This window comes from Pholcus phalangioides, unplaced genomic scaffold, assembly GCF_987345545.1.
Source record: "Pholcus phalangioides strain wild (caught in Gottingen) unplaced genomic scaffold, Ppha-v1.0 ptg000011l_1, whole genome shotgun sequence".
Taxonomy (NCBI): domain Eukaryota; kingdom Metazoa; phylum Arthropoda; class Arachnida; order Araneae; family Pholcidae; genus Pholcus; species Pholcus phalangioides.
Genome location: NW_028301604.1, coordinates 28721758 through 28740810, shown reverse-complemented (window position 1 = coordinate 28740810; position 19053 = coordinate 28721758). Strand labels below are relative to the sequence as shown.

The window sequence follows — 19053 nt, the reverse complement described above, 5'->3', positions numbered from 1 at the left end:
ATAACATCCCCCTTTCTTAGCATTGCAAATGTCACCTTCATAATCCAAGTCGGTCCGGAGGTTTTCTTTCTCGGGTGGACCTACGAAGCACAGGGTGGGCAGGTAGCGTCGGATCGACACCCGATGACACAACATCACAACATGACAAAAAACTGATCATTATCACTACGAGTAGCCATTGACTGTTCTCCCGAAGTGGCAAGAGGAGGCACATCTCGAATATTCTCTCGATCATCACTATTGTCCTTCACAGCTTCTCCGCATTTCCGGATTTATTCGACACATGGGGTCTCCAGATTTCAGGTCCCACTTTCACGCAGTATGACAGGGTACTATCTCTTTTCAGTACAGTTCCAAACTTCCATTTCTCTACACCACGATAGTTCCTAACAGCAACTTTTTCTCCCGCTGAAAATTCAGGATGAAATGCATGAGTGTGTGGTTCTTGTTTTCTCTGCACGCTCCTTCTCACATCAGGATGCATCAAGTCCAATCTGGTGCGAATTTTTTTTTTTCAAAAACAACATACTCGGTTTTTCGCCAGTTAATGAGTGTGGTGTTATCCAAGCCGCTGTGGTGGTCGAGTGGTTATAGTGACGGACTCGCGATGCGAGGATCCGGGTTCGAACCCCACAGTGGTGGTCGGCTGAAGTTGGTTTTCTGTGGTTCCCAACTTCAAGGCGCAAATGCGAGCCGATCTCCCCGTTAAAAAGTCTTGCCACAGAGAGCAACAGTCCTACAACGATAAATCATTCAATCATAACACTTCACTCATAGTTAGAAAAACTGGTGGCAGATGGCAGCACTACACATAACAAGCATTACAGAGAAACAAAAAACTTCACGTCAGGTTTCACTACACGTACACGCACTTTCCCGCATGTACCGATTCGTTGGGGGTTCCGCGGGGGGTGTGGGCGGGGTGCATGTGTGGTGTAGCAGTAGTAGGTAGGGCCTCCAAAAAGTGGCTCGGGGATCCATGATGTTCTTAAGTCAGCCACCTCGTTGGGCAATTTGCCTGTTGTGGCGTTGTATTTATATTGTATTGTATACATCAGTAAGAATTGTTGCAATCTCTTACGTAGATCCGATTCAACAAGAAAGGTAGATTTTATAGAATACTTGGATGACTGGACCATTCTTTCAGCCTAACCATTCGTAGCAGGATAATATGGAGCTGATACTACGTGTTTAATACCATTTGACTTTAGAAATTCCTGAAACTCCATGCTCGTGAAATTTGTGTGTGGGCGGGGTGCATGTGTGGTGTAGCAGTAGTGGGTAGGGCCTCCAAAAAATGGCTCGGGGATCCATGATTTTCTTGGGTCAGCCACCTCGTTGGGCAATTTGCCTGTTGTGGCGTTGTATTTGTATATTTGTGTGCAGAAAATCACCGTGATGCGAGAAAAATGATCAATCGGAATAACCCTCTGTGTGTATTGAAAGTCAGTAGGTGTCTATCTCGTGGTTGCACTATCATCCGTAGGTAAGCTTCGGCGAGATCAATCTTCGAAAATGCTTTTCCTCCCGCAAGCTCCGCAAAGATGTCATCGGATTTTGGCAACGGATGTTGGTCAACCTTTAGAACAGGATTCAGAGTAGCTTTGTAATCGTCACATATGCGAATGTTTCCATCATGTTTCACCACTGGAACGATAGGGGTCGCCCACTCACTATAGTTCACAGGTTCACGTATGTCTTCAGAGACTAATCTGTCTAGCTCTTGCTCGACACGTTCTTTCAGTGAGAAAGGGATTGGTCTCGCTTTCATGAATTTCGGCTTGATTCCTGCCTTCAATTCGATGTGACACTGTAATTTCTCCAACCGACCAAGACCCGGGGTGAAAATTTCAGAATATTTTTGAAGCAAGGTCTCAAGCTTTGAAGATCTCACGCCTTCTTGGGTGAGATGCTTCATCTCAGGCCAGCTGATTTTCAGGGTTTGTAACCGTTCCCTTCCGAAAACTGCATTCACTGGTTGATTCACCAAGTACAAGTTCTGAGTAGTACTTTACTTTTCATAACGTACTTGCACGGTAGCTTGACGCACTGGATGCACCAACGATTGATCAAAGTTCTTTAGAACCAGGCTCGTTTTCCAAATTTTTACACTTGGACATATTTTCTTGAATCCCTGAACATTCATGCATGATACTGCGGCACCGGTGTCCAACTCCACGGAAAGTTTCTTTCCCACAAGGTATACATCAAGCATTAACTTCTTGTTTCTATTAGCCTGTAGATAAGGGACAGGAAACACGTTAAATTCCGGGTTCAGCTGATTCACATTAGTTTTCGATCGACACACTTTCTGTGCAGATGTCCTTTCTTTTTACAAAATCTACATATGCTGTCCTTGATTTATACTGATGTGCCATATGAAAAATGCTCGAACAATGATAACAAGCTAACAACATTTCCCGCTGGTTTCACTTTATGTTTCAATTCCGAGATCGCGTTGCTCTGGTATCGTTTTCCCGTAGGTGCCATTCAAGACACTTCGCTTATTTTCTTCATGACAAGCTGCGACACTTGATTATGCATTTCTTGGACATCCTTCGATGCGGTTTCTAAACCGAGAGCTGTAGATGTCACATTATCGTAAGTCAAATTCTCGATAGTCAGAAGTTTCTTTTGGATATTTTCGGAACTCAAACCCATAGCGAACTTATCGCGTAACATCACAGATAGATTCGGTCCAAAGTTACAAAGTCCGTAAAAGTTTCTGCAATTCGATCGTGTAATCTGCTATTGATTCACCTTGAAGTTTATTACTCTTGTAAAACTTGTAGCGTTCCGTCATCTCGTTCGGAGTCGGATTCAAATGTCCTCGCAAAAGAGTGACGATCTCGTGGTAGGACTTCGTAGACAGAAGATCCGGAGTGGCCAGGTTCTTTAGGATCCTGTAGGTGCATGCCCCGATGACGCTTAGCAAAGCCGATGCTCTCTTCCCTTCGGGTACATCGTGAACGGCGAAATAAGATTCCAATCGCTCCTCGTAGCTATTCCAATCTTCGATGGATTCATCGAACTGTTCAAAATGAAACTGAAACAGTGCGGTACCCACTGCTTGAGTTCTCGTAGACATCTCAACAGATACGGTTCCGGTTTTTTTTTTAATCCTCGGGTCGCCAGTGTTTTCTATTTCTTTTAATGGTACAGTTGATTACAATAATTTGATTACAGACATACGCAAATATGTGATGATAACGAACACACGATTACACAGATACTATCGTAACAATGACGCTGTGCGAACTGACCAAACGTCCAATAGCCGTAATACGATACAATGGCATGGTAGTGCCATCTGTCCGACAATAAGGGACCCATAAGACCAACCCTACGGATGGTCATGAAGTATTGATAGTTATAAATTCCTTTGATTCCAAAAATTTGTCAGGCTCGTGACAAAATTGATTCCATAACATTGAAATGCATCGCACCATATGTAAGTGTTTTATCGTTTATTTTTAATTTAAATTTTATCACTGGTGAATTTCCAGAGTGCCTGAAACTTGCAATCGTTTCTCCAATACTCAAAAAAGGGGGGGGGGCACAAAAATCATGTTAATAATTACAGACTCATTTTTTCACAATATGCCTTCTCAAAGGTCATAGAAAGAATAATTAAATCCAGAATAATTAAATCTCTTGACAGTATTGATTTTTTTTAGTGAGAATCAATTTGGATTCAGAAAGGCAAAAAAGTATAGGGGGGAAGGGGACGCTTCTTAATTTTTTTCAAATGTATATATAGCAGATAACAATAATTGTAAAGCTGCATCATTATTTTAGATATCAACAAAGCTTTTGGTACTATGAATCATAATATTCTTCTAACTAAACTTGAATATGCAGGAATTCGGAGTTTTCCACTTAAATTTTTCAAAACATATCTTACTAACAGAGTTCAAAGTGTGAAAGTAAATTCCGTTATGAGCTCTAAAAGACCAATTACATCTGATGTACCTCAAGGATCAGTACTTGGACTTGTATTTCTAATATACATGAATGACCAGTGTAAATTAAATTTGAAAGAAAAAATCACTTCTTTTGCTTATGATACAGTTCTTTGTTACCCTGAAAGCTTTTCAATGAACTCGAGATACAACATGCAGAATGATCTTAACTTAATAAATATCTGGTTTAAAAATAATAAATTAAAATTAAACGTAGATAAAACTAAATTTATGTTATTTGGCTTTGGTACTTTCAGTGATTTTGGTGTCCTAAAATCGTGTGCGGAAAATTCACCGCCAGCAATTCACTGACAACAATTCACCGCCATGCAATTCACCGCTAGGAAAATTCACCGACCAACAATTCACCGCCACGCAATTCACCGCTAGGAAAATTCACCGCTAGGAAAATTCACCGCTAGGAAAATTCACCGACCAACAATTCACCGCCATGCAATTCACCACTAGGAAAATTCACCGCTAGGAAAAACTGAGTGAGTGAGTGACCCAGTAAGTGATTGAGCGAGTGACTGAGTGACCGAGTGAGTAAGTGATTGAGCGAGTGACCGAGTGAGTAAGTGATTGAGTGACCGAGTGAGTAAGTGATTGAGTGACCGAGTGAGTAAGTGATTGAGCGGGTGAGTGAGTGACCCAGTAGTGACTGAGTGACCGAGTGAGTAAGTGATTGATCGAGTCAGTGATTGAGCGAGCGAGTAAATTGGTTAGTGAGGGAGTGAGTGAATTGGTTAGTTAGTTAGTTTTTAACCTAGTAGTGTCACAAATGATTAAAAAATCCGATTGTTCCGAAAACGTACTTATGATGAAGTGTAGATTTGAAGACACTTGGATCGGGCGTCCTCTTCGTCGTGGTGGTCGTCGTCAGCCGCGCTTTGACATCGACATTTGGAACTGCTTTCAAGGAACGCGTAACGATTTCCCTAATACCAACAATTCTATAGAAGGATGGCATCGAGCGTTCCAACAGCAATTATCTGCTCACCACCCAGATATACGGAAGTTCATCGGTGCCATAAAAAGAGAACAGAGTTTGAATGAAGTTCGGATGGAGCAAATTGTAAATGGACAAAACCATCACATTAGGAGAAAGAAATACCGGGACTCTGCCCAGAGATTAAAGAATTTAGTTGATAAGTATCATCAAGGATGTGACATTTAAGACTATTTGAGAATTATAGCTCATAATGTATCATTTTAATTATGATATCAATATTTGTGAGAAATGAATATTTTTCTCGCGTTTTTTCTTACATTTGCGTGTTATCTGTTTTTCTAGATTAGTAGATTGGAACCCTTTAACTATAAATATGTAAGGAAGAAAATCATGTCGAAAATTGTTAAATAAATACTGTATGTTTTGAATGAAAATTATGTCAGATATTACTAATTAAATATTGTAGGTTTTGATTGAAAATTACCAATTAAATATGTATGTAATGAAAGCTGTGTGAAAATTATCCTTCTAAAATACTCCTCTAACATTGCCCAAAAAGAATGCCATTTTTTATATATTGAAGCTGTGGTTCCGTGAGTTTCAGTTTTCGAAAATGTTATTTGTCACCCAAGAGGTTTTATGTCCAAGAATTGGATGTTTAAAACGAGATAATTTCATACGATTTTTGAATTCACGCATATAACTTTAAACAATATGCGGCTATGGCTTTCTTTTACCAGTTTTGCTGATGGAGAAAATTAAACTTATCTTTATATTCACTTTATTCCATTAATTTTTTTTCCAGCATCAGTAGTAGGACATAATTATATGGCCTCTACAAAACGAACTGCGTCGTAGCGAACTAATATGAGGTGGGGATCATACATAATCACCGGTAAATGTTAGAAAATAACTAAAAGAGCTCTAGAACAATATTCTAAAAGTGAAAGCAATACAGCCAGACTCGGTTATAACGCCGAAATCCCGCGGAATCTTCGATGTCGTTATAGCCGAGTTTAACTGTATTTAAAATACTGGTTTTAATAGGTGTGGCATCATCAACAACCAATTTCAATCCACTGCTGGATATAGGTGTCCTCCTTAGATTTCCCCTCAAACGAAATGAAATTTTATGAAATTTTCGGAACTTCTATATGGTAATATCGCAACAACAAATTCAAGAAAACTTCGACTATAAACGAGTAAAACCGTGACATTTTTCAAAAAGTCTGGATGGAGAAGAAAAAACAGAAAAACCGGACTGGCACGGAAAATACGAGACAAAATGCAGGACATGTGGTCACCGATGCTTAGACTAGACTTTTAAAGATTTGTAAAATCACCCCTACCAACAGCGAGCTCTAAATCCACCCCCGTCTTCAACATATAGGCTTGTGTCATCTGCGAATGAAATTATTTTACCGTTCTACTTCATTTTACATAAATCATTAATATAAACTAGAAATAATTATGACCCAAGGGCCGATCCTTGTGGGACTCCTTTCATTATATTTCAAATGTGCTGATTTTACCATTTATTATGGCACAGCTTGTTTCCTATTGTAGTAATATGTTTTAAACCAATATAGTACATTGCCTGCTGAGAAGTGTTTTTATTTGTTAGAATATTTAAATCAACATAATCGAATGTTCGTTTTAAGTCTAAGACTGTAAGTCAAATGTCAAAATTCAACCCCCCTAATAAAGGGGGGGGGGGTTCAAAGGTTATATGGAGTAATCATCACTGAGCCGAAATCCCTGAAGCCATAAATATAAAATTTAGTAAGCAATATATTTTATTACCAGTTGTTATCCGCGGCTTCGCTCGCGTGGATTTTGCAATCTTAAAATTACTCTCACCTCATAACCCCCATGGGTGATGAACTTTCAGAAATCCTATCTTAGTGTGTATGTACATTATAAAATATAATACTAACTAAATTTCATATTTATGGCTTAAGCGACTTCGGCTCAGTGCTGATTGCTCCATATAACTTTTGAAACCCCCCTTAGGGGGTTGAATTGTAAAAAATTCCTTCTCAGTGAGTCTATATTACAATATTGATCTAATGTCATATTTATAGCTTCAGCTGTTTCGGTTCGGCATGATTTCAACGTTGACCCCCCCCCCTCCCCTCTTATGACGCCCTTAGGTTGTCGAATATGGAAAAACCATTTCTTAGTGAGTAGTGAGTCTTTACGTCGTGAAAAAAACTATTCACAAAATTTGATATTTACAGCTTCAGCGGTTTTGGCTCGGCGATGATGAATCAGTCAGGACATGTTATTTTCTATACAGTACTAGGGGGCTCTGCCCCCTACCACCTTTGGCGGCCAACCCCCCCCCTTTTCTCTTCACAACATATCTTGTTTATTTCGTCCCACATCATCAGCGTGCTATGGAAAGAGACACGTGAAAGCACCAGCTTACTGAAGAAGCGAATTTTATAATAATAAAGCAACAAAAAACAAATGTGATTCATCAAGTAATACCAGAAAACTTCCCCATGGGGGTCCCCAAACTCCAATTCGTTGACTTTTAGTGGGGGCCCTGACTGGATTTATCTCGGGCTACCGATGTGTTGCAAATTTTACAATGTTAAACAACAAAAATCAATGCGATTCATCCAGGGACACCCGAAATGAAACCTGCCAACTTTTACATGGGGCCTCGACCTGAAGGCTTGTCGGACATGCCCCCTGTGAGTGGCCACGAAAATTTTTAATTTTTATCAATTTTAAAACGAATAAAATCCAGGGCCCACATCCAGTAACGGGGACCCAATACGCAGATATTTAGTGGGGCACCCAGACACCGGATTTATCTCGGGCTTCCGCAGTTGAAAATTCTACAATGTTAAACGACAGAAAAGAATGAGATTCATCCAGTGCCCCCAAAATGAAACGGGACCCCTGACTCGGAAGCTAATCGGGCATTCCCCTGTGAGGGCCTCTGCAAATATTCATTTTACCAACGAATAAAATCCAGCCCCCCCCCCCCCCACGCAATTACCCTTGACCGAATTCGCAAATTTTATGGGGTCCCAGACTGGATATAAATTGGGCTTCCGCTACCGCAAATTTTTTAATGTTAAACCAGCAAGAAAACAATGAGTTCCATTAAGGACCCCTGGAAATGAAACCTTTTAACTTCCCCATGAAGGTATATGTGCAATCCCCCGGGTACCGCGACCCTGCATGTTGGGAGCACTGGTGATATATGTATATTTTACGTACACATACCTCTCGGCATGACCCCCACGAGGGCAGGGCTGACAGGGGCCGGAACGTTTCTTATCGCTTTTTGATATTTTCACACTATAAATTAAGCACAGAGGGGCCCGTGACAAAGCTGGTTTGGGGGCCAGCCATCAATTTCAGCTTAGGGGACCTGCTGCAGGATATGAGAGCCTCTGGGTACATGCACATAACTTGGTCCCGATGGGTCAAATGGGTCCCGATATATATGCAAGAGTTAAATGAAAACTTGACCCCAAAATCGTAACCGACTTCCGTAACACAAAAACGTAACAGATTTCCATCACTCAAAAAACGTCACCAACTCCCGTAATAAAAAAATCGTCACTAATTTCAGTTGCATAGGAAGGATATATATACGTATATAGTAAATATAGAGTACATATAGATACGCACTAAGGCGGGATTTCTGAAAGTTCATCACGTGAAATCGCGGGTAACAGCTAGTTCAGCATAAAAAAAATCCATTGGTTACTGATGATCAGCGATGTTTTTTATAATATCAAAGGAGATGATTTTAAGCATTTTTAGGGGGTTGGTTTATCGCGTATCCACTTACTTTATTATCTTTTAATTCTGTTATTATCCCTTTTAACATTTCATTAGAAGTTTCTGAGTAAAACAGAGTTAATGAAATTTTGTTGAATATACTATCTTGTATTGGGCAACAGCAATTTGTAATTTATACAAATACAAGGCCACAACAGGCAAAATGCCCAGCGAGGTGGCTGAGAAAAAGATGCCCACAATAAATATGGATGTCATATATTTCAAAAATACAGCAACCCGAATCCGTATCATCTGAATTTCTTCTCATAAAGTCATTATTTAAACTTTCCGCCATATCTTTAGGATATGGCACTTACTCACTCAATAGATCACTCACTCACCAGATCGCTCACTCACTTAGCAGCTCGCTCACTCACTCACGTACTGACTTACGCGCTCATTGAATCAGTGACCCACTCGCTCACTGAATCACTTACTCACTGGGTCACTCACTCAGTAACTCAATCGCTCATTCCCTCGCTAACTGACTCGCATCGAACTGTCGTCGGTGAATTTTCCTAGCGGTGAATTGCATGGCGGTGAATTGTTGTCGGTGAATTTTCCGTAAACCCCTAAAATACCATAGTATGACAGATGGTTGTACCTCGTATTGTATATGCACAGTTGTTAATAGAGTAGACACCTTTAAGTATTGGGGATTTTTTTTAGATTCGAAACTGTCCCGGAAAACACATTAATTATTTGAGTGTAGAATTAAATTGTTGATGGGGGGGGGGGCACACTTCAGCAATGTTTCTACACTTTCCGTCACACAGAAGTCTTTCATCCCTATCATTCTGAGTAAAAATAGATTCACGCATATATTTCTACTTTTCAATCAATTAAAGATACTCCCTCTATAACATTTGCATGTTAATAAAAGTTTGACCACTTTACGACAAAGGACGTTATATTGCGTCCAAACGCCAGTGGAATAAATTCAAAAAGTTCTCTCTATTTTCTTTCCTCTCACCTCATCATCGCGAAGCTTTGTTGTAACCCTACGAAAGAAAATAGTTTTTTTTTTACCACCGTGATGTATCCTAATATATACAGAGCGAAAGGTAGGTGAAGGTGAAAAAAACTACTTTTCGCACTTACTCTATTATCGTTAAGTATTGCAGATAAGAGCATAATAGATAAGTATATATCTCTCTCTACCTCTCTCTCTCTTATACTTATGTGTATTGTACTTGTTTTCCCTTTTTTTTCATTTGTTTTTCTTTCCCTTACTTTTCTACTTTTTCTTTCCTTCATTTTCTACCTTTTCTTTCCTTCCTTTTTCTAACATGCGGTTAGGTTAGGACAAGGTTACCATATTAATCACTGATTCGTCAAACAGAGATCAACCGAATTTCTTGCCAATCGCTTGTAAGCGAAGCTGTTAAAAATGTCTTATAAAAGAACTGGCCATCTCGATTTTAAATTACATAACTCTGGAATACAATTTAGACGTCATACTATACAGTTACCAAAGCCAAATAAAACTCGTTTCCAAAATCTTTTCCTTATTTTAGCTCCTAAAATATTTGAGTTATTTCCTCAGTTAATAAGTGAACAATCTTCATGTACATATTTTTTAAAAATTTAAAATCTTGACTGTAACTCAAGAAAATGTAGATTACCTATTTGGCATTGTAATGTAATCTTTTAAAGCCAAATACAACGCCACAACAGGCACAATGCCCAACGAGGTGGCTGAGAAAAAGATGCTCATAAAAATATGGATGTCACATATTTCAAAAATACAGCAACCCAATTAAAAATGCAATTAACAAAAATTATAAACAATATATACACATGATAAAATATTATACAATGCTCATAAATAATATTATGATTGTCTTAATCTAAGTATGGATAGCTTCTCGATTTACCCCAATATGTTTATCGTACTTCTTTTTAAACGTGTCAATTGTGTTACAATTGACTACCTCCGGGGGTAAGCTGTTCCATTTATTAACAACCCTATTAGAGAAAAATTCCCTACGACACCCTAACATTGCATTGTCCCTCATCAATCGATACTGGTGTCCCCTTGTAAAAGCAGTCGATTGGCGGTGTACTTTCATGGTCCATCCTATCCATCCCATTGAAAATTTTAAACACTTCGATCATATCTCCTCGACACTTGCGTTCATCCAATGTAAACATATTCAAAAAATGAAGTCTCTCTTCATAACTCAAGCACCGTGTGCCAATAAGGACACGCGTAGCTCTTCTCTGCATCCCTTCAATCAACTCTATGTCCCTATGTAGGTATGGTCTCCAGAACCTTACAGCATACTCCAGTCCAGGACGAACTCAAAAAGCGGAAGAATGACTTTAGGAGAACGCGAAGATACCTTTATGAAAATGAAACCGAGCATTCTATTCGCTTTTTTGACCACCGCTGAACAATGTTCAGAAAACCTAAGCCGCTCGTCAATGGAAATTCCCAAATCGGTGACCCTAGTTGCATCCGGGATAGTGACACCATTCAACTCGCAAGAGAACCGTATGTTGTTTGAACCAAAATGAGCGACCATGCACTTATCAACGCTAAACGTCATGCTCCATTCATTTGCCTATTCTGCAATCCTGTTTAAGTTGGTCTGGAGCAACTCCCTATCGCATTGATTAATCTTCCGATTACCCTCATTAGCTTCACATCATCTGCGAATTTGCTAGTAATCCCATCGATACCCTGATCGAGTTTATCGATAAAAAGTGAAAAAAGAGTGGGGCCAAGGACACTTCCTTGAGGAACTCCACTTTCAATGCCTGTCCAACCAGAGAATTCCCCGTTCACCATAACTCGTTGTGACCTATTTCTTAATCACGATTCTATCCAATTCAGCAAGTGCCCCCCATCCCACAATCTCGCTTGCTTAGCCCCATAATGTTTTGTGTCTGTGTTTCAACTAACTAAATGAAATTATCTTAAGCCTGAATAACTTACCCCAGTAAGGAGCTACTCCAGAAGTAGATACATAGAACTTCAAGGACCGGGAATTCTTCTTATGTTTTCTGAATTCATCAGCTCGAAATCCCATGACAGCACAGCTGCTTTCATCTTTGCCGCATGTCGTGCACATTCCGTCAACGTAGTCTTGCCAAGATGGGCATTGATAGCTTACAGGAGTAACTCTTCTATAATTTATCGAGTAAATGAAGAAGTCTATAGCTCTCTGGTGACTGCATGCGGCAAAGCGACGTGTTGCTGAAAAAAAAAAACCGCATGACTTAAGCTAGAGCCACACTAATGTCCAGCCTGGTTCAACAGTCATTTGCAAATATTTGCTTCCAATGTTTGCTTCACCTGCTGCAATGAAGCACCAGCGACATAAGCTTGTTACACACTGGTCCAGCGTGGCCCAATGTTTCTTGGCGAATATTTGGAAACTTACTCCGAGTTGTGACTGTTGGCGTTCTTCGACCAATGTGTGACCAGACAGATTGGAAGATCGGGAAGGAAGGCGACTCCTTTGACTTGGGGGAGGGGAGTGGTCTTTAGTCCTGGTCTCTTCAACCAGCCTTCCGATATCTTCCAGCCTCCAACATTTGGCGATCATTGCCAATGGCGGAGCGGCCATACTACTCGCCCACGTATTGGGCCAGGCTGGACACGAGCGTGACGTTATGAAAATGTGGTAATTGTCCACAAAGGATATATACTTTTAAATTTTCATTAAAATATTACTGGTTAATTTCTTTCGATATAAAAGAGAAAGGTACAAAATTTATTAATTGATTTTACGCAATTTCAATTACCAAATTTTTAATCATTTCACAGAGATGACAAATATCACAGCTGAATTTACCTTACTTTTGTTACATACATCTTTCATATTTAACTTCAATTTTAAAATTAACCGTAGAATTTTCATTCCAATAATACACTCTTCGTGAAACATCGGTATAGCAAAGTAGACGTCGATATAGCGGGATTTGTGACAGTTTGCAAACGCGGATAGTTCAATGCTGTATAGTAAGGGCTGTTTCATCTCACCTCGGTCTCGGATTTTGCCGGGGCAAACTAGAAAAAGAGGTCTCTTTCTCGTTAGCCCGCGGAGTTGCTGTGCGATGTCACGGCACTGATAGTTTTTTTCTCGCAAATGACATCTCTTCAACACAGTACGTCTTGTAAGCTGGATTATTTTGAATTTTAGTTGCTTATTTCACTGTTTTTAAGTGATCTCTCAGTGTTGTTTCAGTGTCACTGGCATGCGCGGGTCGGTATTTATTATATATTTTTTGTGGTTCTTGTGTAAATCAGTGACAAACAAATATGAGTTGTGCGATTGCAACGTGCGAGAACAATTCTCGGATAAATTTCTCTTGGATATAAAATCTTTATCCTTTGGTGGATTAACAGTGCCGTCGACATGGAGAAGAAAGACACGGAGAAAAACGGTTGATAGATTCGAAAGAATTTTTAAATCTCTCCATGAGCGAGCGAGCGTGAGACATTCAATCATAGAAAAGGTGTTATTAAATACCTAAAAGGGAAACTTATACGAAGGAATTCAGTGATATATGCCCACAAGCTCTTTCTACATTTATTCTAGGATGAGAACTTTTATCAGAATTAAAAGTAAGAATGGGGGTAAAAAGTGCATTTGAAAAGAGATGAAAAAAAACAAATGAAAAAAAATAATAACTAACATTTTATCAGGATTCTTTTTATGATTTCCATATTTTATGTTGCAGTTGCATTGGTAATAACGAAGTCCAAGGCTTTTAAAAGCTACACCTAATTCAAACGAAAACAAGAAGGCAATTAAAAATTATTAGAAAGTTCAGAAGATAATTGAAATTATCTGTTTCGAGCTGGCTTTCAATTGCTGGCTTGCTTTGTTGCCTTTCAGTCAACACGATAAAAGTTAACGTACGTGATTGAACTGAGATGGATCCGAGAAAAATATTCTTAGTGGTGGTTATCTTACAAGCAAATGCAAACTTCTTATTTTAATTGTTCAAATGGCTAAACGAAGCAAGCCAATAAATAAACAAATACAAATACAAATACAAATGCCACAACAGGTGAATTGCCCAACAACGTGGCTAAAAAAAGATGCCCATTAAAAATATGGATTTCAAATGTAACCCAAGTGCAGCAACCCAATACAGAAACATATATCATGAAAGAAAGAACTAGTAATTAGTACTGTATAATGACTGGTAGTTTATAATAATTAGTACTGTATAATTAGCACTGTCCATAAAAAAATTATGGATGTCTTAATCTAAGTATAGATAGCTTCTCGATTTATCTCACTATGTTTATCGTACTTCTTTTTAAACGCGCCAATCGTGTTAGAAGTCACGACCTTCAGAGGTAAGCTATTCCATTCATTCACAACTCTATTAGAGAAAAACTCCCTGAGACACCACAACCTGGAATTGTCCCTTACTAAACGATACTAGTGTTCCCTTGTAGAAGCAGTCGATTGAGGGTGTATACATAATTCACGGTACATCCTATCTATCCCGTTGAAAATTTCAAACACTTCGATCATATACCCCCGACACCAGCGTCCCTCTAGTGTAAACACGTAGCCGGCTAATTTGTCACACTCAACTCGTCGCGCCTCAATTTGTCACACTCAACTCGTCGCGCCTCAATTTTTCGTGGTACAAATTTGTCGCAGCTCCAATTCATCGCGATACAAGTTTATCGCAGTGTTAATTCGTCGCGGCACAAATTTGTCGCAGCTCCAATTCGTAGCTGTACAAGTTTGCCGCCGTGTCAATTCGTCCTGACATCAATTTATATATTACAGCGCAGAATCAATTTCGTCGAACCGTCGATTCTTCACTGTACATGTTCCACGCGAGCTTTTATGTAGGTTTTTGTCTTATACGTGAAATAAGAAACATGAACAAAAGTGTACACGCAGTTTACTGAAAATAATTATTTTTTGTCATTGCGGGAAAGGTAATCGAAATTAAAATTTCAATTGTTAATAACACTTTATTATTGTAATATTACCATATCAACTACATTTAAAAATTTAACTGCATATAAAAATTTAATTACCGTATATTTGAAAATTCAGTAATAAAAATTTGAAATGTGAAATAATTGATTTTTTCTGTGATAAAATTTCAATATCATGTGGAAAAATTTCGGTTTGCATGATATTTCCCAAAGCGGAGTAGAGCCTCTCTAATTGTAAACTTCTATCTGCCCCATGGGCTCGAGAGTTTCTCTTCCTCCCCCCCTTCCGAGAGTCACCAACATTTACCACTACGGTATCTCCATAAGAACCTGAAATATTCAATTAATTAATAATTCAATTAAATCAATATTTAATTTTCAACGTATAAGCCGCACTTCCCGCTTCCTGCCAGGATTTTCATTTCTCGCAGTGAAGGGTGTTGGGGGGAACATACCAAGATGATAAATTGGGATTAAATAAATTTTGAAAATATAATTTTCACCGTATAAGCCGCACTTCCCACTTTCTGTTGGGATTTCTATTTCTCACAGCGAAGGGAGTTGGGCGCAGATCAAGGGTAGAAATGTACAGTGCTTATAAATGACGATTCGATGAAGCTTTCATAATGCCCACAGGATGAGCACCGACAAAGGCTATATAATCACCAATAAGAAAGACGACTATAGGCCAGTCGCAAAAGATATAATATAACCATTAATCTTATGTCTATGATCAGTCACATATATTTGGCTGGCTTGTTTAAATATTTTCACATAGTTTTCATTAGCGTCCAAGTTTTTGTACAAGGTTGGTGTGCTTGGTCTACATTTTTCTGTTGGCAAAAACGTGGAATATTGCAAAACTGAACGTGGAAATGATCTGTTGCTTTGTGTATGTGTTTAAAAGTTTTTCCCACATAATTCATGTTCCGAAATTAAAAAAAAAACTTTTAATGCAATTGAATGAAATTAGCCTATAATTAATTTTCTTTATTTGAGTCTATTGTTGTATAAAATAGAGATACAGATTATACGGATGACAAGAAATAATGTAGTACTTTTTAAAATTAAATTGTTTGAATTCAATTTAAATTGCGATAAATTGAAATCATCCCCTACGTATCGTTAAAAAAAAGAAAGAAATTTATGGTACTTTAAAATAGCATCACTTGTTATTCTATTAATCATCATCTGGCTTTTTATTGCGATATTCAAGTTAGATAAGTGTGTAAATAAAATGTTGCTCAAAGGCACTGAAAATAAATAAGGGTTTTGATGGTAGCGAGTCAAAATCGGACGGGACATATGCGGACAACATGGAAATAGGGTCAAAATCGGACAAATTTTGCCGCGCCCTCGATGTTGGCGCTGTATCTCCCATTTGTTTCCCCAACCTGTTAAATGGCGACAAAATGGATACAACAAGAAACCGCGTCAAAATCGGATAAATTTTGCCGAGCCGGCGATGTTGGCGGTTTATCCATAATTTTTCCACCAAGCTGCTAAGTGGCGATTTTCTCTTTGATGGACATTATAAAGACATGCAGAGAAACTTTTGATGAAATTTGAACAATGAAAGACGTGAGTCGTCTACCAGTCGCCAAAACAAGTTAAAAAAAACCCCGTCCTCTTTGAACCACTGACAAGTGATGGATTGCTACACGTAAAAAAAAAAACGCCGACATAACCAACACTATAATAATATATAGCTTCAGTAGAACTAGTGCCATTATTATTACCGGGCTCGGCGAGGAGGTGATCATAAGTCCTTATCCCGAGGGATTTCTATCCTAGGAAGGGTCTCTACAACTAATCTCGCCTGAGTATTATCAGCACAGTGCGTGGACTACGGCATTGTCAAACCAAAGGAAGTTGATTGTTTCATAAGAGGGAAAATTAGTAAAATCATACATAAATTAATGAGCACTTATACGATCATATACATAAACGATATCGATTGATCGTACATGCGAGATATATCGGGGGAAAAGAAAAATAACTACATCAACTGAACTAAATTTAATCAATAAAAATCACGGCAACTCACAGATGCCACACGTGGATATAAATACACTCATTGCCATAAAAATTTGCGCAACAAGAAATAATTGTGGGATCGAAACGAAAGTTGGCCTGAAGGTACATGTCGGGCAAATATGCAAATGATTAGAAATGCAGCGTGATTGCGCATTGCGTAATGCCACTAGAGGGCATTGAACTTCGTTCTCCTTGGAGTATAAAACAGGTATGCAGAGCTTGCTGGAGTGTATTTAATCGTTTGCAAAGGAAATGCTGAGGTAGACATGCCGTTACGCCGTCGTCGAAGACCATATGAGCAGTTGTCAGAGTTCGATAGGGGAAGAATCATCGGGATGATGGAAGCTGGGTGGTCAGCTCGGCGAGTAGCTCGTCAACTAGGCCGTTCTGATTTTACTGTGAGGAAGTGTTGGGACCAGTGGACAGAAGAGACGTCATTTACACGGCGACCAGGTTCGGGACGCCCTCGACAGACCAGTCGTCGAGAAGACCGTCACATCATCCGAAACGCACGCGTAGAGCCAACTGCCTCATTGGCCGCTATCCAGACACAGGCAGCAGCTTCACTACGGGCCCCTGTGTCTTCCCGAACCATCGCAAGGCGCCTGGCTGAAGGATATCTGGTATCGCGGCGCCCATTACGTGTGCTGCCAATGACACCCACACACCAACGCCTCCGTTTGGAGTGGTGTCGAGCACGACGGGATTGGACTGCAACGGAATGGAACCAGGTCGTCTTCAGCGACGAATCGAGATTCAACTTGAGCAGTGATGACAATCGTGTTCGTGTGTGGAGGCCCCGTGGTGAACGCTTCAATCCTGCCTTCGCTTTACAGCGACACACCGCTACCACAGCTGGTGTCATGGTATGGGGTGCCATTGCTTACGATACACGGTCACCCCTAATATTGATCCATGGCACAATGACAGCCCAGCGGTACGTCCATAACATCCTTCAGCCACATGTGTTGCCACTCATGGCAGGGCTCCCAGGAGCCATTTTTCAACAAGACAATGCTAGGCCACACACAGCAAGGATGTCACAAGACTGCCTCCGCCCCATTACCACCCTTCCCTGGCCTGCTCTATCCCCAGATTTGTCACCAATCGAGCATATCTGGGATCATTTGGGACGGCAAGTTGGACACCCTACGAGGTTGGTGGAACTAGAGGCGCATTTACAGCAACTGTGGAACGAGATGTCTCAGGACATCATACGGAACTTGTATGCCTCAATGCCCGCTCGTATCGCATCGTGCATTCGCGCTAGAGGGGGTCCAACAGAGTACTAAAGCTTCTGTTCATCTGTACTTTTTTCTGCAATAAATGATCCTTTTTCTTGGATTTTCTAATCACTTACTTATATCAACGTAGTACTTACATGTGTAAAATTTCGTTTCATTTTGACGACTTCTTCTGGGTGCGCAAATTTTTATGGCAATGAGTGTATGATAATATAGAAAACATGTGAAATAGTTCGACAGAAACATTAAAAAAACATTTTATTCTAATGAAGTGATTTAAAACTATGCACACACACACACACTTATTCCGATTACAGTCAATCCCGTTTTTAACGTTCCAGCTTAGTACGACTTATTTCTGTGGTCTCAACTCTAAGTACAGTGGATCCCGCTTATAACATTTTTTCAAAAAACCTGTCACAAAAACATTGTAAACGGGAAAATGCTTTAAATGGAAAATCTTAGAGTGAATTAGTGAGTTGGAAATACCAGAATAAGTCGTACTAAGCGGGAAAACTATATAAGCAGGATCGACTGTAATTCTCATTAAGATTTCCCATTTAAAGCGGTTCTCGCTTACAACGTTTTCCATGACAGTTTTTTGGAAAACGTTATAAGCGGGATCCACTGCATTATTTAATATTTATGGATTTGCATATAATAGGTGGTCTATTAAAAAATCTTTGAGTTGAGCATAATGAATCGAAATGATAGATATCAAGTAGATACATGCGATCTTCATGTTTAATTGATTCAGAATTGAAATTCTATTACTGTCTTATTAAGGATGGGACGAATAGTGATTTGAGCGAATAACCGAATACTCGGCGGCCGAATATGTATTTTCTTAAAATTCAACACAATCATAAATAAAATTGTTGTTTTTAATTGAAAATAAAATTATTTGTAATTTCAAATGTTTGACATTGAATTTTAGTTATACTATTTATTATTTAAATAAATATTGAAAGATTTTTATTGCCAAGATAATGACAATCAAATTTAACGATTGTTGTATTTCAATATTACTTATGGAATCAATTTCCTTTTCAACACTCGTTACCAGTTTTACGTCTTTAATCAAGAAAATGTCTCAGCCATTATTTAGTCCCAACTATATAGTAATGT

General features: G+C 39.2%; 1 protein-coding gene across 3 annotated transcripts in view; it reads right to left on the bottom strand.

The window, feature by feature from the left end:
- Window positions 1–19053, bottom strand: part of LOC149080312 (pancreatic lipase-related protein 2-like) — a 189826-nt gene that overhangs the window by 47464 nt on the left and 123309 nt on the right. For all 3 annotated transcript variants that reach the window (XM_089239438.1, XM_089239436.1, XM_089239437.1), the window contains one exon: window positions 11663–11923. In XM_089239438.1, coding sequence (XP_089095564.1) covers window positions 11663–11923 — 261 coding nt within the window. The remainder of the gene's footprint in view (window positions 1–11662; window positions 11924–19053) is intronic.